This window comes from Lytechinus variegatus, chromosome 14 (genome assembly GCF_018143015.1).
Source record: "Lytechinus variegatus isolate NC3 chromosome 14, Lvar_3.0, whole genome shotgun sequence".
Classification (NCBI taxonomy): Eukaryota; Metazoa; Echinodermata; class Echinoidea; order Temnopleuroida; family Toxopneustidae; genus Lytechinus; species Lytechinus variegatus.
Window position 1 is genome coordinate 22,112,630 of NC_054753.1, and position 24,308 is coordinate 22,136,937.

General features: G+C 36.3%; 1 protein-coding gene across 1 annotated transcript; it reads right to left on the minus strand.

Annotated features, from left to right (window-relative positions):
- Window positions 1-1,795: 1,795 nt before the first annotated feature.
- On the minus strand, window positions 1,796-24,238 carry LOC121427425 (E3 ubiquitin-protein ligase MARCHF1-like). Its single transcript, XM_041623816.1, has 3 exons — window positions 23,656-24,238; window positions 4,884-5,044; window positions 1,796-4,308 (listed from the first exon to the last, which is right to left on the minus strand). Exons 1-3 carry the CDS (start codon window positions 23,843-23,845, stop codon window positions 4,024-4,026), a joined length of 636 nt encoding a protein of 211 aa, XP_041479750.1. The 5' UTR covers window positions 23,846-24,238; the 3' UTR covers window positions 1,796-4,023.
- Window positions 24,239-24,308: the final 70 nt, after the last annotated feature.

Sequence of the window (24,308 nt, forward strand, 5' to 3'; positions counted from 1 at the left end):
TTGGCGTATGGGCTTGATCCGTTGTTTGTGGAACTTTTTTGTTGTGGGTCATGTCGATACCCATCCCCGTAATGTACGTTAGTGACACTCGGGCCGTGGAATGGTTTGTAAGGGGGCTCAGCCATGCAAAAAATCACAATCATATATGGTAATTTTTGCGATTTTGTACACGGTTTTGAAAATAGGGGCTGAAGCTCTCCCCCCTCCCCCGTTTCGCGGTCCCTGAGTGACACCATCACTTTGACCACCACCAGCATCAATATTGTCATCACCATTAATTGCAACCACCATCAATCAACGCAGCCGCCAAAATTAGTATCAGTATCTTCATCATCATCATCATTTCCTCAACACAGAAAAAACTGTGATGTTAACCCGTGTACATAGGGGACAACACCAGCTATTTTACACTGGTGTTAAATTGGTGGTGTTAGTTTTACACCTATAGGTGTTATTACAACGCCTTTTGTTGTTACATTTACACTCTTTGGTGTTATGTTTAATCTCTAGGGTGTAATTTTAACACCTCAGGGTGTGGTCCTCTATTAACACCAATTGGTGTCAGTTTTAACACCACAGTTTTTACCGTGCATGATCAGGACAATCGTTCTTACTATCATCATCACTTTCCCGATCCCGGGGACGTGGGGGGGGGGGCTTCCCCGCCATCCTGTTCTCATTGTTCGTCGTCTAAGATCTAACAGAATGTCTCTCAATTAATTTTAGTAGGGGTGACGTTACAGACACTCCCCTTGCCCTGTTGGTTGCCATTCGCGAACTATTTTATCGTCACTTCACTATAGATAATAGAGACCACATTGTTACAAAATAAATTCTCTTCTCCAAGTCAAAGTTTAATATATTGCATATTGTTAGAGTTGTATACCACTAATTTGCAGTTGTTACATTGTTGAATAATTTACCGTCATTATCGTTCAAAACCGTGTAACTGCATGGAATAACCACATTTTCTCTTGCATATACGCAAAATAATTACGAGTAGAGCACTTTGTATATTATCTGTTGCCTTGTTGCAACTCAAAGGAGTATAGCGTATTCGGATTCTGGCCTCTTTTCTTTTTCTTTTACTTTACATCTGACAAACTGCGCCGCGCCGTCGACGTGGTCGATGGCGTTATCAAACGGACGAGGTACGATCTTGTAGAATACAGGTGAAGGCAACCTTTTGGGAGATAACATCATTTTTGGCCTGCAGTAAATTTAAGAATGGTGATGATAATGAAGTCTCATTTTGTTATAAAAGGGATGAAGTCTCATTTTGTTATAAAAGGGGTTAAGATCTGAATTTCACCCCCTCAAATAACATTATCGACATGAATAATAACTCTTTACATTAATAATTATGATTATTCTTGCTTTTGCTTATATAGTGCTTAATACTTTGTAAGAAGTCTCCAAGCGCTCTACAGTGTATGCACCATAATTACCCTGCATGGCTTTATTAGCAGTGCAACGGTAACGCGCGCTGCGTTTCAAGGAATAAATTCCTGCCAAGTACCTATTTACCTCACCTGGGTTGAGTGCAGCACATTGTGGATCAATTTCTTGCTGAAGGAAATTACGCCATGGTTGGGATTCGAACCCACGACCTTCTGTTTCAAAGTCCGGAGACTAATCCACTGGGCCACAACGCTCCACATTATTTTACATCAAATTCAAATTGTACCCTCAAAATAATTATAAGTCAAATCAAGTGGATCTGTGAGTTATTGAGCGAATTCTGAGTTCAAAAGTTACGAATACTCCAATAAAAATGTTTCTATCAAGGGAGATGTTTCAATATAATTTCAATTTAATGGTACATAAACGAAACATACACTTCACATTGAGGGGCTATTGTAAGGACATCAGACACACATTTACCGAGGTAAATACATTGTTTTCAACCACATACAAATAGCACTTTTAATTCTTCCGGATCGGACATACAGTTGAGTACTTAAAGATAACCTTTGAATTAAGTTCATGAACATGACCATTTTATTTTTCCGGAAACACATCAATAATGTAATTTATTTAGATGTATTTAATGCCCATTTCCAAAGGAGATATCACATTTAAAACTGGAAGACTTTATAAAAACAATGATGTTAGCATAACAACTTTCCAATACTTCACAAGTTATGAATATTACATGAATACTTAAACATATATACGAGTTGTTTTTAATATATCATTTTCGATACCCTTGGAAGACAGGAGTTTACAATGAGATTATATGATAGGCATAATTGAAATCCAAATTCATACGAAAAAATAATTAAATGATAATTTATTCAGTACAGATCATAAAATCATTAAATATAATAAAGCACAATTGTTTAGATAATATAGTAAATACTTTTGGGGACTTAAATACTGCAATTACGACATAGTCAAGAATGTAGTAGGTCTCTTTTAAGTTGATGATGGCTCGCAAATTACTAGTAAAAGTTTGGGTGGCGCCAGCGTAGGTTGGGGCAAACCGACTTAAAAGTGAAAACCCAGACTTCAGTGACCACCTGAAAGGGCAACCTAAAAACATAAATGTATTACATGTATATGTAAATAGTTTTTGTTGTTCTGCTCTGAAGCGCCTTGAGCATCTAATCAAGAAGGAAAGTGCGCTATGTAAATCTTATGTATTATTTTATTATTATTATATCAAATACCCGTATAATTACACAATGGATACAATTCTTTCTTCCTTTTTCGTTATCCACTTTTCACTGTTTTTAATATCGCTGATAAACTGGCTTATATTAGCCGACACAAGTTGCTGTGGGAGGACTAAAACTCTAAATTTAATTTTCTAAATTTCACAACTTGTAATATCGTATCACAGTACCGTAAAAGCTGCATGATTTGGGTGTAAAACCCGACATCAGTTGGTGTCGGAGGACTATCCAAATGCTTGTTTATAGTGGTGTCTTGATTATGGATAGTCAATTGTGATATATAGCCTACTTATTTCCAACAATAGACGTTGAATTTGTCGGCAAAGTTTGCATGGTCCTCCTGTCCATTTTACTACATGTATCTTGAATACAACTTACATAGTCTTTTTTCATCAATAAGCATGGGTAAAGAGCAGAGTAATCATAAAAATAATCCAAATTAATGTAAATTTAGTAAGAACGTCGTATATCGACCCATAACCAATATGGATTGCAAAACTACAATTTACGAAAATTAGGAATTTTGAGAAGTAGGAATTTGAATAAGACATACGAAAACTTAAAACAGGACTATATATACATTTGACCACTCCTGTATCATATCGCCAATATTGGTCACAGTATGTGATATCATGGCAGGATGGATGTGCTCCAGATCTTTTGGTCAATGACTGTCAAGTACTCCATATCAATCAGGGGCCCGTTTCATAAAGGACTTGCAACTGTTGTAACTTTGCCATTATGGAAACTGCCATGGCAACTTTGATTCTGATTGGCTGCTGACCCCTTTCACCATGGTAGTTGCCATTATTGCAAAGTTACAACAGTTACAAATCCTTCACGAAACGGGCCCCAGATATTACATTCCATACTGCGCTGCCCGCGCGGGCGCGAAAAAGTACTTTTCAATAATCGATGAAATCGACGTTTGCTTCCCGCGAAATCAACTACATAGACGCCATTTTTATCTCAACTGGATCAAACAGACAAAGACCATTTTGTTGAGCTATATTCTAATGCGGCGTTATCAATGGGGAATTTTCGCAACCACCATACAGACGCTTTCTGGGACGGTGAGAATCTATTGTTGAACGCCCTTCATGACAAAGAAGTCTTTGTCGAAAGTCGGTGAATTAAACAGCAATGTTGTCAGCGATGCAGTCTGGACAAACAACTTAGTCGACTCAGAATTTTACGACGATCGACTGCTCCAACTCACCAATTGTCGACAAGACATCTCAATTGTTCATGGTGCTTTGACGGGCTCTTTCAATAGATTTACTATGTTGTAGGATCTGTCCCCTTTGCAGCTTCGAAAACTGCTTAATGATGCCATAGACCATCATCATGCCTTTGTAACGGTCAAGCTATCGAGTGTCTTCAGTCGTTTCTGTCTCAATATTGTGATGCTCTTGATGATGGCGAACAGCGTCAGGCCACCGAACAGGAGGCAAAGGATGACGAACTGATCGAGGGGAATGCCGTAGACGCCGTTCAGGGACTCGCCGGTCACAGCGGCACGTTCTATATCTTGTCTGATGATCTCGAGTATGGTGATGACGCCGACGATGACGACGACGCCGATCGGCATGAAAATGGCGATGAGGCAGAAGTTAACTCTCTGAACCATCTGGACAAAGAAAGTGGGAGGGGTTAAGATAAAGACATATTCACGTTTTTTTCATCAAATAATCATGCTCCAAAACCCCTTAGAAATGATTCGTATAGAGTCATGATATAATAATTATAAAGTGAAACTGAATGTATACATGGTATAACACAACACCCAAAATAAACATGATAAATACATAACGAAATTGAAAATTATGACATGAGAACTTGAGAAGGATATTAAATGGGGACACCGTGGCAACATAGCTCAACAGCCGATCACAATCAAGATTACCATGGTAGTTGCCATAATGACAAAGTTACAACATTTGCAAATCCTTTATGAAACGGGCCCCAGAACAGCTTAATTTTATATACGACCCCCCCCCCCCTCCTCTTTTTTTTTGCTGATTAAATATTTCCTGGAACAAAATCACTTTCATTTTATTTTGGGGGTTTTCAAATTTAAACCAGCACCCCCTGTTTAAAAAAAAATCGTTCCCAAGACCCTGCCCGGGGGGGGGGGGGGTAGTGGGGGAACTAGGTAATTGTGTGTGGGGGGTGGTGATAGTCTTATTTCATTTTGATACTGACCAATTCTGCTCGTAGTTCTTTGATATTGCTGTTACTGTACACCGTTTTACAAGCTTCGCAGCGGACCTTGCCGCTGCTCTTCAGCCAAGACTCTAGGCAGGTCTCATGGACGTGGAGCGATGTGCTGTCGCACCCACATGGGGAAATCAGCTCAGTGTTTCCTAAATTGGCAACGAAAACGATCAAATTCAAATTAGGATTCGATTCTATTTCTAACAGACGGTTGTTACAGACCATATAAAGTACAATACAAAGTAGTTCATCTATTTATGATAACATAAAAATAATATAAATCAAAATTAAAGTATTAAGTTTACATAACACAAATTAATTTTGTAGACAATTTGTAATAGGGCGATTCCATACGTGTCGTACGGGACATTTTGACAATTTCAAGTTTCCTAGCCGAATGCTTGAGCAATAAAATATTATTTTTGTCAATGGTAAAGCTTTAGAGGGTAGTCATGTGAAAAACTAATAACCCCCCAAAATTGATTGGTAAATTATAGGTGAAAATATTGTGTGTCGTACGGGACGCAGAAATGTCCCGTACGACAAGCAACATATGAAGCTCTAATTTACCTATGGACAACATATTTTTCTTGGTTGTCAGTTTTTATTTGCATATAGCCACTTTAATGTTACAACAAAGCAAATTGAAGTTCTTTGTTCGTTTGGACAGCAGGTTGAAAAATGTTGTGAAAATGGCTGATTTTTCTACCATGGAATCGCCCAATACATAACTTAAAAAATAAAGACGATGGGGAAAATTATCATGATTATGGGAAAAATTGTTGTTTTACGGTCATGTTTAGGTACTTTACCTTTAATTATGAATAATAACGTGAACAAATCCAAGATATTCAGCTTTTTGTTGTTGATAAGAGTACCATATGGTCTCGAGATCCACTTTAATATATGTTAGCGCGAGATATTCATTGGCCGACCTTTTCTCCCATCAGACCCATTGAGCATGGCAAAGAACTCGTTATGTTATAACACAGCTTATGGATATGGAAACATAATGTTGGAAGAACACAAAGATGAACATGGAGCATTAGTGTAAACAATGGAAAGATCTACATAGTATGCCACCATGACCACGGCTGTTTTCGTGTTTTTAACAGTCGTGTAATGTTAGAAACGAACTAACACAGACAAAAGTGAAGTAGGGGTGTGTATCATGGCACGATTTAAACATTATTACTTATTATCAGATCTATTCGGCAATTTCAAACAATATAGAATGTTGACATTGCGAAATCTGACAGAATTCAAAAAGACATCCCCCACTGCAGTTCCTTAGTAACTTGCCTGGAAGAAAAACACAGAAATGTAAAATTCATGTAACCCCGAAACCCGGGGGGGGGGGCACTTCCATTCACGAGTGGATACCATGCGCGACCATGGGGTCTCGAAAAGCACCCTAAACACGTAATTTCCATATTCTGAAAATGCACCCCTTAACAAGTATTGGCGTGTGAAACCCTACCCTTAACAAGTATTGGAAACAAAACGATACTCTTGGCAAATATTCCCTGAAATGAACCCCTAAACAAGTACAGGAATGTTTTATTGTTACGGGTCCTTCGGTCGTCGGCTTAACCTTATTTGGTTTAGTATACGACCCCACCTTCTACACCTCGCGCAAATCGGACTCTAAACACGAAGTTTTGGGGCCAAAAGAACATCCTTTTTAAAACATTCTAAATTTGTTTTATCATCCCCGCAAATTCGACCCTAAACACGTAATTTTCCTAGCGAAATCGATACCCTTTTTTCATAATTTTCGTGTTTTTGACACCCTTATCACGTTACGTACGTAACGTGCCCTATCGGTAAAAAGACATCCTTTTTACGTGTTTTTTTGGTCGCGCATGGTATCCACTCGCCAACGTAAGTGCGCCCCCGGGCCCCGAAATCAATCCTTCCATCTCCAGCTAAATCCGTTGCGTCTTAATATTATCGCATGCTCACAATGTGCTAAACTGACGCTAGGTTGCAGTATTATGATATCATTCTTTTTTTATTTAAGTATTTATTAAGATATCTCATAAAAAATCACGATATTTACAAAAGATTTACAAGATTGAACAAAATCATAAAACTTACAAGAAAAAGGCAGGATGATAATAATAGTAATAAAAACAAATTCAGTGAAGAGACTCCGAGACGAGACGGGAAAGAGACCAACTTTCGAGCAGAAGAAAATTTAGAAAAAAAATCCACAACCAGACCATAATAAGGGCATTTGATATATGAGTAGGAGAGGACAAGCTGCAGAGGGAGCAGCTTGAAGCAGCATTATGTTATTAATCAATCGTTCAAATTGGATGTGTGATTAATTGATTGGTTTTGTGTTACGGGACCACTGTCTTATTAGATTGTTAATTCATAAAGATTGGGATTGACCCCTACCGAAAAGAACAAAGGTCTCCAACAGAGTGGCCGTAGGAGTAAAAAAAAGACACCTCACAAATCAAACATTTATTAAAGGGGAAAATGTGTTATAAATACAAACTTATTATATAAGGCATGAAAGATTATCTTCTCCCAAATAATTTGATACCATTATGGCATGTGTTCATAACGCTTGAATAATCAGGGGGTATTTCTTTACTGTGATGTAAAGTCCAATTTGCGCCAAAGTAAGGCAAGGCTGCATGCGTACAATAAAGAATGAATCCAGGGGAGCGTTTCATCAATATTTTCATCCGAAAAGTTGTCAGATCTGACATCTTTCCTTGATTTTGATTGGCTGAAAGGCACTGTTCCTATGGTAACTGTCGGATAAACTGGTCCTTGCCGGATAAAACGTCCGACAAGTCCTTTCATGAAATACCCCCCCCCCCCAGATATGCCAATGACGTCATAATCCTACATGAGTTAGTAAACATATTGGCAAATCCATTTTCAGTGAAATTAACTTGAGAATTGAAACCAAGAAGTTTGTATTAAACAATTCTAATGTTATATGTTGAAAATATATTTTTCAATTGATTTTCATCCAACATTTGGAGGATCGGGGCATCATTGACATCATTAATCGCAGTCTCAAATCAAAATTTACATCACTGTTAAGAATATCTACTGATTATCCAAGCGTGAAGATATACTACATCAATATGGTATTATATAGGAGAAGGTATTTTTACAGCCATATTTAATAATTAGGCTATGTGTTATTGACGTATTTTCCCCTTAAATTGGGACTTTGTGAGGGTTTTTTTTACTCACACGGTATAGTCACAATACGGAACATTGAAATCACCTTCACGCTCTTGTATTTTAACATTTAACAATGTGGATCACTTTTACGATTTAAAATGAGCACACTGTCTTTGTGTCTACAGTGCGAAATTATTTCCACACTGTTAATTGTTAAATTTGAACAATTTAAACAGCTTGAATAACATTTGCATTTTGAAATAGTAAACTCTATGAAGACACTGCCGAGTTGTGCACAGTGTGAAATTATTTTCACACTCTTATACATATAAACCGAGTGAATCACAATACTGTACACTATGTAAACAGACTCTTGATGTGTCCACAGTGCGAAAGTACTTTCACACGGTTAAATTTTAACATTTAAACCGAGTGAATCACATTAACATTGTCAAATAGTGCACTATGTGAACACATTCCTGAGGTGTCCATAGTACGAAATTATATTCACACTGTTAAATGTGAACAACTGAAATATAAATCACATGTACATTTTCAAACAGTACACTCTGTGAACGCACTGTCTAGGTGTCCACAGTGTGATATTATTTTCACACTGTTTAATGTGAACAATATAAGTGTGAATCACATATACGGGTCGTGTGGTCCAGTGGTTAGAGCATTAGACTCATAATTGCAAGGTTGTGAGTTCGAATCCCAACTCCGCCATTGTCTCCACTTTGGTAAAAAGGCCCAAGAGTGATATCTGCCGTCTATTACGTCAGCCATTGTGACTGATTAACCTAGACGTAAAATGTTTCCAAGGTAATTGGTTATATACCAGCTTGGCGTTTACCAGCAATATGCTGTCCTGCTGAGTTTCTACGAGAGTTACCACCAACAGAAACAACAACATTTGCAAAGACCACTATAAAATCAATTCAGTGAGAAATTATTTTCACACTGTTAAATTCTAAAATGCAACAGTGTGAATCACATATACATTCTGTGAACACAGAGCTTAATGTATAATTATTTCCGCACTGTTAAATTTTAATATTTAAGCCGAGTGAATTACATTAACATTTTTAAATAGACTATTTGCACTATGTGAACACACTGTCTTGGTGTCCACAGTGCGAAATTATTTTCACACTGTTAAATGTGAAAATTTTAACAGTGTACATTGCAATTACATTTCCAAATAGTCCACTATGTTAACACACTGTGAATGCACTGTGACAAGGAGGGTTTTTTTTTCCAGCAGGAATGCGTGCAAAGAATAGGCCTTCGTCATATAATTACAGCATTCCTAAAATTTTAATCCAATCTTCTGAAATTCCCGGACTCTGTACTTTTTCTATTTTTCTTTCCCCATTCTTTAAAAGAGAATACATTCTCAAAATGCTAAACCCCTATTTACAATGTGCTTTAAACCTTTATCGATGCGCACCGATAAGTTTGTTCAGCGACTCGTCGTCTTCCCATTATAATACTATTCTCTTTTCCCCCACATAAACCAAAAGTGTTGGAAAAAATATCTCCATATGGACAAAAAGATGTTCAGTTTAGGTCGAATAACAACTTGAAGTCTTGTATATGTTGGAGTAGTATTGTTTTTGCTGACTGTAAAATATAGTAATACAATTCTGACATGCCCTGGCAAGCGGGGGTGCTGGGGTGCTAAAACACCCCAAAATTTTTCTTGGGGTTGCTGCCTGTGTTATTTCCCATAGGCAGCTTCCCCTGGAAATCTGGTATGACGAATGTCAGCAATGTAATAAAAATGGAAGTTTTGTAGCCCCCCCTTCAGAATTTTCCTACACAGTGCTTGAAATAGTGCTTAAACATGTTAAATAGTGCTTATATTCCGTTTTTTCTGAACGGAATTTCAAATATTTTCTGCCCTCGCTTTGCGCTCGCATTGATTTTTCATTATAAAAACATGTATTCAGGCTGTCCTATATTAAAGCGTACTTAAATTATGAAGTTTCAGATAAGAATATCAAAAATTGTGTGTTCGTGCTTCGCGCTTACATTAGATAATGTAAGAAGATTCCCAATTATCCATCCTTTTCCTGATTTACAAAGGATAAATAGAGTTTCCCGTTTTTAGGTCTGAAATCTTAATTTTGTTTCCGCTCGCGCTTGCATTAATTGTAGAGTTATATACCTATCCTGTTCATGATTACCTAAAGTGCTTAAAATTTATTTTTTTCATGTAGGAATGTCAAAATTTTGAGCTCGCGCTTCGCGCTCGCATTATTTGATTTGATTTTTGAAATATGTATAGTCTTCATGGGTAACTGCAAACATTTCTCATGACAGATCCCTTTTCGATCAGGCTTGAAAGTTAAAAATATCTGCTCGCGCTGATCTTGCTAGCACTAATTATTTGTTACAAACGCATCTTGTTCAGGATCATAAACATTGCTTTTAAAAAATGTACAATTTTCATGACAAAATACATGAAATTTCCAAAATTGTGAGCTCGCGCTTCGCGCTCGCACTATTAAATATCTATGTTCTTTTATAATAATAAAGATAAGAAGTTACTGTATATATCATTATATATAACAATTGTAAGAGCAATACATTCATTTATTTAGTTATTTCCTCTAAGGATATTCATAGCATATAATGATTAAGAATATTCCAGAATATCTCAGTAAAGCTTTGTTAGGCATGCCTATTTAATGAGAGCAATTTTTGTTATTTCTGGAATGTGCAAAGATAAACAATAGAGATTGCTACACAATAGACTCCAAGTGGTAGTAAAAAGAACAATATGATTAGCTATGTTGTTTACATTGTTAATTCTAGAGAAGTGGACTATTCTAAATAGAAAGATAATGTTCTTTTTAAAGACAATACTAGAAGCTTCCAGAATAGTAGAAATTTATAAGCTGGCAGTTTCTTCAAGGTCATCATCATATCAGATCAGAACTTAGAGTTTACACCAGACTTTATGTCAGAGACTAGTTTAGTTCCAACATAATACAACGTTTATCGTCTGTGGAATTATTTACTCGCCATCAAGGAACTGCTTGCAGTTACTTTGAAAGAGGAATTCTCAGTTCGAGATCATCAACCTGTTTTAATGAACTCTTTTCAACCCATGAATTGCTGAAATTGACTGTTAATCATCATGCATCAACATCGTCTTCACAGACATTTCAACCCGTTGCTTATCCGTCGTGCTTCAACATCAATTTCGTAATTGTGAACTTTGATTTAAGGAAACTACGCCAACCAACTTAGATTTTATCTGGATTTAATACAAGACTATCATAACCTTGGATTGCACATCTAACTCATCAAGCCATGTAAGATATTTTGTTTTTGTTTTGCTCATTGCTCATTTTCCTGTCAAATTCAAAACTAAATTGTCATTGCTATTAGATTTTCGTTATGGGGTGACCTTGTATGTGTGTGTGCGTATAAAAGAACAATGGAAAAATCAATTGTGTCCTCCCACTACCATTTAGGAGAGATTTTAGCCCATGTCAGGACCCCCACTGAAAAAAAAATCGTCCCGATGGCCTTGAATTCTGACATTTTAATCGAAGTTAACAATATACATACGATTTAAAAAAAAGGTTTCATGGCTCCTTTACTCAGAGAACTTGAGAGAAGCCTTAGAAAGCTCAAGAACTTTTGTTCTGCTATGTTTACCTTTCTATAATTAGTTTGTTCGGCAAACAAATGATGACTGCATGAACTCACAACCCTGCCATAATGTATGCTCGTACTCTATTGTTATGGTTCTCGTAAATCTGCTCGAAAAAAACATTGAAGTTATTCTTACAGCTTTTGTTTCATTTTTCCGTACTTGTTTTCTGGTTGAAACCGGTGAAATGTGTATACAAGCGATCTTGATACATAACAGTAACTCATATCTAACCTACAATATTAAAGGTTTCATTAAAAAAAGAGAGATCTAGATAATATAATGATAGGTGCTAAAGACGACGAGATTAATACGGGGATTGGAAATACGAAGTTGGAAGATGTGTGGCTATTCTACCCATTGGCGGCGGAAGCCAAACAATTTAGGGGGTGTCCACCTGAAATTTTGGGATGTACACAGGTAAAAAATTTGCAAAGCGTCCCCCAAAAAGGTTATCAACCGAAATTACATGAGTTGCCATCGAAAATTTTTTGACAAGCAAAAAAAAAAAAATAGGTCATCAGCCTAAATTTTAGGGGGGACCGTCCCCCCACCTAAAATTAAGGGGAGGACACGTCCCCCCCCCGCTTCCGCCGCCTATGATTCTACCCCCCCCCCCATCCTGTTACACCAACAACAGTTAAAAAAGGTCCACGAACGCAAATACACTCTCCCCACAAATGTAAATAGTTCACCTAGAAATTTGAAAATAAAGTAATCATGATTATTTTTGTAAATTAAGTTTGCGGGTCAAAATCATGCTTATGCATTTTTTCCTGAAAAGTCAAGGACTAGATTGTACATGATGACCATATTAATCTTCCAATTTTTAATGTCTTGAGTGTATATCGGGTACTTTCATCTTACCCACTTGTAGTATCAATCTTTCTATTTTTACTGTTTAATTGTTGTGATTGTTTACCTGTACGAACTCCACATTTTGAGGATCTAGATATACATTTTTCTCCTCTACTTGACGAGTGTAATTTTGATGAAGATTTTAGGGATGATAATAGCTTAAATATTACTCAACTGACTCTTTTAATAATAGTACATCTACCTTGAACACTTTCCTCTCCCCTACTATAGCCCCAGCGAAATGATTCAATATGTGAAAAGCATGAAGAATAGCAATTGAAGTGGTTTTGATGATATATTCAGGTGATATACTAGTATTGTCAAAATTCATAAAGCATGAAATTCATCAAATGTTTATGAAAGACATTTTTCCTGATGAATTAGGGTCTCTAAAATTATTCAAATTTTCAAAAAAGGTGACAAATATAAATAACTACAGACCTATTTCTATCCTGACATATTCTCCAAAATACTTGAAAACAATATTTACAACAAATTTCCACTCTTTATTGAAAGAAATCAATTATTACATAGAAGCCAATTTTGGTTTTCGTAAAAATCATTCCATCGAACATGCACTTTTATATTTCATAAATAGGATGTCGGATGCCATGAATAAAAAGAAACATTTTAAAAGAATTGTTACTGATCTCTCTAAGGCATTCGATACCTTCGATATCATGATTAAGAAATTGTATTACTATCTTGGCGCAACCATTTGTAAAGAGGGTGGTGGAGAAATGACACCATGAGCAGAATTGATAAAGCCAGAAATGTTTTTTGTGAAACTGAATAAGGTGTGGATCTAGGTCTAAGAAGTATGGAAGAAAACCCAAATTAACTTGTTCAAAACATAAGTCAGACTTGAACTTCTCTATGGTTGTGAAACATGATGGAAGATCGACAAAAGGGATGAAGAAAAGCTAGATTCGTGTCAATATCAGTGCATAAAAAGAGAACTTCAAATATTCTGGCCAAGTATTTTTGGCATTGATGAGGTTAACAGTCTCACTTAGCTTAACAAATCGAGTCAGAAAGTCAAAGGAAAACGTTGAAAATGAATAGGACATGTTCTCAGAAAGCAAGATAGCCACCATTGTTACACTGCTCCATGCATGGAATCCAGGAGGAAACGTAAAAGGGAGGAAAGCAAAATGGAGAGAAGTATAGTACCGATGGAAGAGTTGGAATGAGGCAAAGGCGACCGCAAAAAATGAAAAGAAAGCGTGGAGGCCTTATGTGCCAAAGGGTACGAATAAGGATAGTAGAATTACCACGATTACCATGATTACTATGGTATTCGAGGTATAGCATTTGATCTTATAGAAAGTTATCCAAAAGTGCGGGAGAAATTAACTTGTGTTGATACTAATTCCTGTGCGAAATTCAGCAAGGGTCAATCCTAGGCCCGTTGTTTTTTTTTTACATGTCAATGATATTAATAATTCTCTAACACCGTTTTATGTGCTGAAGACATAAACTTAATATTTAGTAAGAAAGACCCTGCAAAACTCCTAGAATATATGAACAGCAATCTTGCCAATTTACTAAAGTGGTTTCAAGCTAATAAACTCTCAATTGATTAAAAAAAAATTCTGAATTTCGGCCTTAATCAAGAATTAGGTATGCATTCTAAATTCGAATCCTATTGAGAGTCAGTTGTATTAAATTTCTTGGTGTGGTTATTGACCAGAACTGAAATGGGAAAAGTCGCATAGACAGTTTAATCAAGTTTTGTCAAGAAAATGAAGAAAATTGTGGTATTAGCTATAAATTATCGCATGTATTACCTGAAAAAATTCATCTGCTATATGACACTTTGTTCTTGTCATACTTAAATTGTGGAAACATATCACGGGGCAGAGCATCTTCCAAAGCTCTGAACCATATATACACTGTTCCTCCAAACATGCCAAAAGTAGTAGGTCATCCGCACTCTGGCATGCATATTTCCACGCGCACACACCCCTCGATCTATTTAAGCAGCTGAATATTTTACGACTTCCAGACATTTTTTTTTAAGACCAAACGGCTTAACAAATACAAAAAAAATTACCTCATATTTTTTACATGTTCTCTAGAGCAGACTCCTTTCATTCTTGCTCCACTAGACGTAACAAAAATCTCCGCACCCCATTTCTGAAATCAAACATGCTCTCTTCAAACTCGATAATACGCTATCCTACTTAAATAACTCACCTTCTTTAAATATATTAAAGAAATATTACAAGTCTTTTCTACAAGCTCACATTGAATATAATTATAGTAACTTAATACATCAGGGTATGTATGTCTGTATGTAGTTGTTTTTGTGTTGGGTTTGTCTGGCCTTAAGGAATGTCTCCTATAATATACATATATACTTGCATATTTATATCAAGTCTCTCTCGCCCATCTTTCCTACTCTGAAGCTGTTCTTATTCTTCACTTCTCTCCTATCTTTCATTTTCCCTTTAATTTCCTTTACCTCTTCTCCCTATTCTCCTCTCTTCTCTTTGACTCCTTGACCCCTTTTTTCAGCCTATTGCTCCAACCTTGTGTTCTTCTGTTGTATCTGAATCTATTTTTTCTTATTCAGGCTACCTTGCCTGCAGGCCTCTATAAGCCTTTTTAGGTTTGCCTCACAAGCCTTTCAATATTTTTAGAACACATTTTTGTATATTTTCCTTTCCACTGAAAAGATAAGTTCACATGTATTTTGTTTGTAATGCATTATGGAACATGTATATATTCTGGCATGAGCTGATATACATTTTGTTATCCTTGATTTTTTTAACTGTATTTATGTTGTTTTTAAAGAGCCTTTTAATCGGCTTGTGAAATAAAAATGAATTAAATTGAATTGAACTGACATGAACATGTCCTTTTGTGTGTATATATAAAGCAATTATGTTATGAAAGAGAAACTTTCATACAATGAAACGTTTACACATTCCTGCCCCCCCCCCACAACAAAAGAAATCACTCTTAAAAGAATTGGAATTAAAATCCAGTGAGCTCATTAGATTGATTTCGTCCAAGTTTTATTTTGAAATAAATGTATTTTAGATGATTGTTTTAAAGCAATGGAAAGCTGAAAAATATAACATTTAAGATATACTTTGTACATGAAACCTACTTCACGTGCAGAGGCCCCCGCCCCTGCATTCTGTAACATGCATTGGGTTTACACTAATTACGTGCATGGTATTGTATGACAAACTTCTGAATTTTAAATAAAAAGTTTGTGTATTTCACCATCTGAGCCAATTTAGCTGAAATCAAACAGTTGAGGTAATATAAACCGATATCCAGGTGTGTGACCTAAAGAATATCTTATTACAGATTATGTTGTATTTGTATCACAAAGTTGTCTCTCATTATTGTACATCGAAATCAACTTTATGGTTGGTTACTTCATTATAAAAAAATAAGAAAACTTTATGGTTTGTATAACAGTGTATAAATTAAGAAACAATAATGATAGGAAATATTGCGATTTTTTCCCTCTCTCTCTGAAATTAATTATGCTTACTATGTTACTGACATATGAATAATTATTGTTCACGTAGGGCCTACTGGAAGACATTTTTCAAACGTTAGGACCCGACCGTGTAATAATACAACAAAAGTTTATTTTTGTTCTACATACCAACCGCGTAGCCAGGATTTCATTTTGGAGGGGGCGGTAAATGCACGCGAAGCGTGCCAACACTTACAGAGCGCGCGAAGCGCGCTCCCTAGGGGGTGGGTGCAGGGAGGGGGAGTTTCCCCCTCCCGCGCGAAGCGCGAAGCTTTTAGTGTTTCATAAATTAAAATGAAAAGGAGCCGTTTCTCTTGTTTCTAGTACCTCCAATTTGGTTGACTATATTGCGATTTTAAACCTTGTTTTCAAAAGTGATTGTGAACACACAAAAGAGGTATACAATGGAGGAAATTAAAATGATAATAACTCCGCGCGAAGCGCGGAAGCTAAAGTGTTTTATCAAATTTTCTTGCCATAAAAAGGGTCCCGAGAAAAGGGTATTCTCAAAGATATATTGAAACTTTCTTTGGAAAGATCAGATTTGATTACAAACAATTTAGCATCAGTGCATATTTTTAACTCGCAAAACAGAGGAGAAGATTGGTAGAGGAAGATATTCCTCCCCGCGCAGAGCAATGAAACTCTGAAATTTCAAAGGGCGGACGTTTCATCAAATGTAAATATCTCTAATACCCAATCGTCTCTTATTCAATTGATTTTCTAAGATTATTGAACTTCATTACAAGGAAAATAGTGCGCATAAAATTGAAACTTCTGTGATTTATTGAAATTATCTATCTATACAGTGCGTATCAAAAAAAACGGGACAGATTTGAAAAGTCTATAAAATTTTAGTTTCAAATTATTATGTCTATATTTTGGTGTTAATAGGTGCTCTAAGGTCTTGTCTTTCAAATGCTATCAAAAAATTTAGTTTCGTTCTTGCTTGAGCGAACACGGGACGTTTTTGTTGGGGGTTCAAAAAGAGGCTTGCGCCAGAATTGCAGAATATGAGTAATATGATGTTCGGACTTCTTGCTAATTAGCAGACTTCCTCTTAACCTTTTTTATTATCTTTGCCATAATTTTCAAATCATGCGGTCAAAATTCATTTTCAGATCTATTTATTTGCTTGAATTATTCTGTTATTTCTTTTTAATATGCTCTCTGTTAACTTTGGATATTCCTTCTTCAAGCTAAAATTATTTTTTTTCAACCGAATTATGGGAGAGCATGGATTTTTTCTCAAATCTTTTCATTATGTGCTACAAAGGTTGTCGTGCCTTTTGAACAAAGCCACACAGATGGGCGGGCGCTCGGGTTGCCCCCCCCCCCTCAATTAAAAAAAAATCATGACCAAGAAAAAACGTGGACAGGAAATAAGGAAAGATAGAAAGTAAAATATGATATCATTTTCTGAATATTATGTCAAAATCTATCACAAAATTTGATATTGTAATTAAAAAAGAGTGGGAATATTTGCGTGCTCACTTCGCTCGCTCACAACTTTTTAATACATTTTACCCGATCTGCCATATCTAGCTCCCTCAAAATTGACTCAATACACCATTGTCATTGAAAACATGAATCCCTTCCTGTGTTTCCTGTCAAGCAATTAAACTTGGTCAAGGAATTAATGACCCCTTGAAAAATAGATTCATGTCTTTTAAAGGTACATAACATTATTTGTTTCACATAATAAAACGATTTGAATAATCACAAGTTTTCCAAATTAATAATTCAAATCTTCTTGCTTGGGTTGACAAAAAAATCTTCCTTTCTCAGTTACTTATGAAGGAAAATTAAAGGTAAGAGAAGTTTAAATGAAAAAACAAAATAATTCAATTAAATAAATAACTTTGTAAATGAAATTTGACAGCATAATTCGAAAATTGTGGCACAGATAATGTAAAGGTCAAGAGGAAGTTTCCTGATTAGCAAGAAGTCTGATCATTGTATTACACATATTCTGCAATTCTGGTGCAAGCCTCTTTTTGAACCCCCAACAAAAACGTCCCGTGTTCGCTCAAGCATGAATAAAATTCATTTTTTTAAATTGCATTTCAAAGATAAGACCTTAGAGCATCTATCAACACCAAAATATAGACATCATTATTTGAAAAAAAAATTTTTATAGACTTTTCAAATCTGTCCCGTTTTTTTTTGATACGCACTGTATAATAAAGGATGATTATTTTTTTACTTATCCTGAAGCGCTTCATTTTGAATATAAAGAAGCTTAAGTGTCATTCAAAATTTCAAACTGAGGGCGCAAAACAGGACAGGAGATGAATGTATACAGGGAAATGACATGAAGTTTAATACAATTTGATAAAAAAATATTGTACTTTTTTATTTAATACGACACGAATTCCATACCTTACTCTTTTTAAATTAGGAACCTGTTTGCCCCCAAATTATGGTTGTTTATAGTAATGAGCTGAAAAGCGGGAGAAGCTGACTTTATGGAGGTGACGGCAGAAACTGATATAAAGATTTTACCCGCTCGGAGCCGACCAGACCAGAAGTTGCGCGATCAATTGAAAAAAAAAGATAACTTCATATATTTACTTCGGCCTAACTTTACTCAAATTCATGCCCTAATATATACAATTTTAACTTTAACTGGCAAGAAGCACATAGCTAAGGTGGAAAAACAAGGTTAGAGAAAAGGTGGGGGAACAATGGAGAACTTCAATATTGTCATTTAACCGCGCGCAGCGCGGAAGCAAAATTCATATATGAATTTAGAGCAAGAAGAGTGAAGGAGTTTCTCTTTTGAGAAAAAAATAAAGAATAAAAAGAAAAAACACAAAGCTACCTTTCTTCCCTTTCCTCCCTTCCCTTTTCCTTTTCTCCTCTCTTTTTTCCCTTCTTTTTTCTTTTTGGGGACGTTTTGGGGGGGGGCGACCGCCCCCACCGCCCCCCCCTGGATACACACATGTATTTCAGTATGTCTGCGTGTATGTTCTGCAGGTTGCTTGTCTCTTTGAACATATTTTCTTCCTTGTTTAATACCTTTTCTTTGTTTATACTTGTTAAAGGTATGTGTTACTTGTATGCAGGGCCCCAAAGAAAAACAGTGCTTAGTCCACTGATGGGGTTATCCTGGGTAAACAAAACTAAATACATAAACAAGTATCTATCTGTCTGTATTTAGATTGGAAACTTTTCGCACGTGCGTTGCGATAGCGTTACATTTACACTTTTGTGGGCACAGTATACATTCATTCAACATTTATTCTGTATACAGAACTCTCTTCTTTAAAACCAGGAAGCTTGTCAGAGGTTTGCAAGACGTAGCAAAACTTAATTCCAAGTAGCCCTACTGAAGTCTTTTTCAATAGACACAGGTTGAAGGAACACCCCATCCGTTCGGTTCCACAGGAAGAAAAACCATGTTGCAGGGATCTTGACCCTTTTATTTGTTCAATAAACCTTTATTCTCTTCTCGCATCAAGCAAGTTTGAACATAGTAAAATTGAATTCATCATCATGAATTAAAAAACAAATTGAATTCCACCGCAATCGTGGTAATTACAAAACTTTATTTGAACTATGATCACATCCACACCTATAAAAACAAGCTGTTGACAATTATTCAAAAATAAAAGTCATGAATAAATTGTAAATCATGTACTAATTGCTCTCAAACTACTACTTGCAAAACAAAAGTTCGATCAATTCTACAACTGCTGGCGTATGGTCTGCCAGTAAAATATGGTTTTATACACTTTGATTGAAACTTACTCGATATTTCATAAACAGGAGGCCAAAACGGATGGATGGCGCACGGTTCAGCCCCCACTTCTGTCCGAAACCGTGTAAAAAAAATATTTTTCAAAACATACCATGACTGTGATTGTGATTTTTTTTGCATGATCAGCCCCTCCCCCACAAATTCATTTCATTTCAGTTATTTTCCACAAATCAATCAAAATACAAAGAAAAACATACAACTCATTCCGAAATAGTATGCATGATTACAATATAAAAGCAGATTCTAATTGGATGGACCAAAAGTAAAGCAAAAGCTTGTTGTGGATAGGCCCTTAAACTTAAACAACCGTTCAAGAATAAACTGGGAGAAGTGCATGAGAATTGATATGTTCTTTTGCCTCTACCTATATCATTTTTAATTGTTCTTGTGTAGGCATATTTGGCCTGCAAGTGAACGCTCTGTAATGTTTGCATATTATAAGAACAAACAGTGCCTTGTGGAATTACCTTAAAGGGGTCATTCGAATATAACTTTTATTGTAACTGATATTAATATTTCATCAAGAAAAGACACAGAAATAGGATTTTTTCTGATATACCCATTATGAATTATGGATATAGATCTCGTCAACAAAGAGGAAGCAAAAGTCAATTAATCCAGATTCAATTGAAATTTGAAGATGATCAAATTTTACGATTTTAAGAAAGTAGTTGCAGCAAACAGTTATTTCATGAGAATTTTTTTTATATCAAGGTTAGTTGTCACCTTATTATAATATAAAAATATCTAGTGTATTAATAGAAATTTATCTTTGTAAAATTATGAAAGATTAGCTTAAACCGCTAATTCTGTTGAAAAGCATATGTGGTAGAGTGCATGTATTATTGCTTGGAAAAGTACCCGACATTAATGTATTTCCGTACTTACATGTATTCTTTGTTCATATCTCAGCAATTACGCATTTTCTTCCAGAGTCATTTGGCACATATCTTTTATTTATACATATGAATACTTGAGTGGTTATTTCACTTGGGTGGTAGTTTTATTGGATTCTGTTCCAATTCATTTTGAGATCGTTACCACAACTGGGGGGTGTTTCACAAAGATTTAAGTATGACTTAGAGTCGCACTTAAATACCGAGTTGCGTACGGTATGAAAGGCTTGACCGCATTGGTCAGATCGTGTGATGAGGACGCGCACTAATGCGTATCTATCAATAAGATCGCGCGTTGCATATCATGTACGCGTCGGCATTTAAGTGCGACTTAAGTCATGTTTAAATTTTTGTGAAACACCCCCCTGGTGTTGAATCCTTACTTGTATACTTGATGCCACGCACCTGACAAAATTTGTGTTAGGACAACGGTACGAATAACTCTGTTCGTTGCAAAATTTTTCAACTTATACCTCGTGCCCCTTTAGATGTTCAATATAACAATATTTGCATCAAATTTTGCCATGATGCTGTATTCCAAAATCGGGTCGCAGACCAATCGTGAGATGTGAGGCGTCTTTAATTACGGCGCCCGACTCCCTGTAAGCCTGGGATTCGATTCCCGGACTCTGTATTACAAGGTCCATGCATGTGGTTCAGTGGCAGAGCGTTCGCCTCGTGAACGGGAGGTCGTGGGTTCGATCCTCGGCCGACTCATACCAAAGACTTATAAAAATGGGACCTTCTGCCTTCTTGCTAGGCGCTCAGCATTTAGATGGAGAAGGGTAATAACATTATTATGTTATGCAGGGCCCGCTGGTAGAGCAGTTTCCTAACTGAAGTGGCTACCCTGGGTAAATAAAACGTTATTATTATTATTATTATGGTATTATATTATGGGCACTTTCCATTTTTTTTAAATGTGTAGGCCTTCTACGTTTTTTGTTAAGTTTTGTCTGGGGTGGCCTTTATTTCCTATTCCGCAAAAAATACGGAAAGAATATTTTTAGCAGATAAAGGAGGCAGTGAAGCAAGTAGGTCAGGTGATTTGACTTCTTATTATGAGTACCAACAATCATGATGACAGTCAAAGACAAAGAATTTTTGTAGAAGATTTCAAGTAGTTATTAACAGAAATAAAGAAATGAGGATATGGTAAAGGGAAATGGAAATCTGTGGAAAAGTACTGTGGAAAAAAATTGAATTTGAAGATGCTTATATAGCATGTATAGGATACAGTCACCATCCAAAATACCCGACTTGGGACCAGGGGCCGATTGCACGAAAGGGTCTTTGCAAGGACCGTCTTTCGTGTCGCCCATCTTTTATGATGCGCCATGTGAAACGCATTTTAAATAAATCATCTGCAAATATATTTCATTCGTCCGTTAAAATAAACAAAATATTTGTTCATAAAAATGATGTGATATATCATGACATTGTATAGAATTTGATTTAAAAGCAAGCTAACGAATCTTATTCTTTATCATAAATTTCAGAAACACCCCGCATACAGCGTATCATAAAAGATGGGCGACACGAAAGACGGTCCTTGGAAAGACCATTTCGTGCAATCGGCCCCAGGGTTCCGTTTCATTAAGACTTGTTACAGTAACAAGTGCAAAATTTCCATGACAAATTTTGAATCAACCAATCAAATTGCAGGATTTCAGTAGCTTTAAACTGTTATTGCAATTTTGTTATTATAACAAGCTTTATGAAATGGGACCCAGGAATTTTTTAAAAGACATCAGGGGAGCGTTACATCAATATTTTCATCCGACAAGTTGTCAGATCTGACAATTTTCCTCGACTCTGATTGGCTAAGGAGTACCGTCACTATGGCAACTGTCGGAAAAGACGTCCGTCGAGTCTTTTAATGATGCGCTCAAAGACCTTAAGTAAGTTTGTCACTCCATGTAGGTTTTTTAACAAATACCTTTGGCACCTCCCGAAGTAGAGCCATAATTTACAGGTGAACCAGTAGACCGAAGACTGCAAGATTAGAATTTACAGAAATCAGTCAATAGGTGACTGATCTCTTTGTCAATTCATATCGTGGTCACTGTGAATAGAATAAACCTATTGTAAGCCTTTGATAAAAGCCTAAAAGGTTGTTTTCCCATGTTGAATGCATTCTGAATTCAGGAGGCCATACAATACTGGCGAGTGAGTTTTGTACGCTCAAAGAATATATGGAATATCACTAGTTTCCCCTTGATCCTGTTGATATACAGTTGTGCTCAAACATGTCAAAGGTTAGTAAACCTCACCACTACATGCATGCACTATAAATTTGTTGACCCCCCCCCCCCCCCGACGATATGTGATACGATTGATATAGTTTTCTTTATTTGCTAGGATGGTCATCCTCATTCTATACTGCCTTGCCCCACTCAGCTCTACTTTGTACTTAATTTGTTGTCACATGCATACCTTTTGTTTAATCTTCGCCACTACTTTCTTCATCTTTCTGGCCCAATCCTCTCTCTGTACCTTCTATCTATATCTCCTTTTAATTACCCTTCCCCTAACTCAGATTTTCTGTCTGTCCCCCTTTGCCGTCTTTATCCTTCCCATTTCTCTTTTATACTTTTCATTCATGCGTGTATAATGTGCCTCATTGTAATGGTTATAATTTGCGTACTTAATATTTATTATGTTAAATACAATGTATGATTTTATTTACTTTCAACAATTTATTTCTTTGTATTATATTAAGAAGTACTAGTGATTTCATTTCATGTTTGTATTTGAGTATAATTCTATTGTCGTAAATTGTACAGATGTTTTATTCAGCCTTTGGCCGCGAGGCATGTTTTTAATAAACCATTATAAAATTGAATTGAACTCCTTCGTGCTGAATATACAAAATACTTGCCCTCGGAATTGTATTGTATAGTACATAATCTCACCTTTGCTATCCCACAGGCTCTTGCAGTATTTGCATACGTTCGGGTAGGTAAACTTTCCAAAGTTCTTAATTCGTGGAGAGAATTTCTCGGAGACGACCGAGTTGGCTTCGTCCGCACCATCGCCTTCAAATGCATGGTTATCGAAAGTTTTCGATGGCGTCGCGGTGTTGTTCTTTCCCTTTCCTTTCATTTCCAAACTTTATAGTTTTCAGTCTCATACCAGTATCACCTCAGAACCTAGAAGATAAGCTTCACACATGCAGGGGATACACTGAGACAAACCTCTACTCCGTCAATTCCAATCGGTGATCAACAGTATTGGCGCTGATTGATATCATGTGTTGGTCCATTCAGTTTTATTCTTTAAAACAACCCGCCAGTAATCATGCTGTTTCAACCTCGAAGCTTTAAAGAAGTGATTTTCTGATGCCTGAACGAAGCTATTGATCTGGCACAAATCAGCAGTTTCAGAGCGCAGCTAGAATTAACGTGAAATAAATGTGTTATTTTCAAAAGGAAATAGTCCCACGGAAAAAGCCGACACACTTCAAAAGCATACATCTCGACTATAAAAAAAAACTACGTGCAGACAACAAGTGCCTGTTAAATTCAGGCAACAAACGGGCTAAACTCACTCGAGTGTAAAGTTTGTA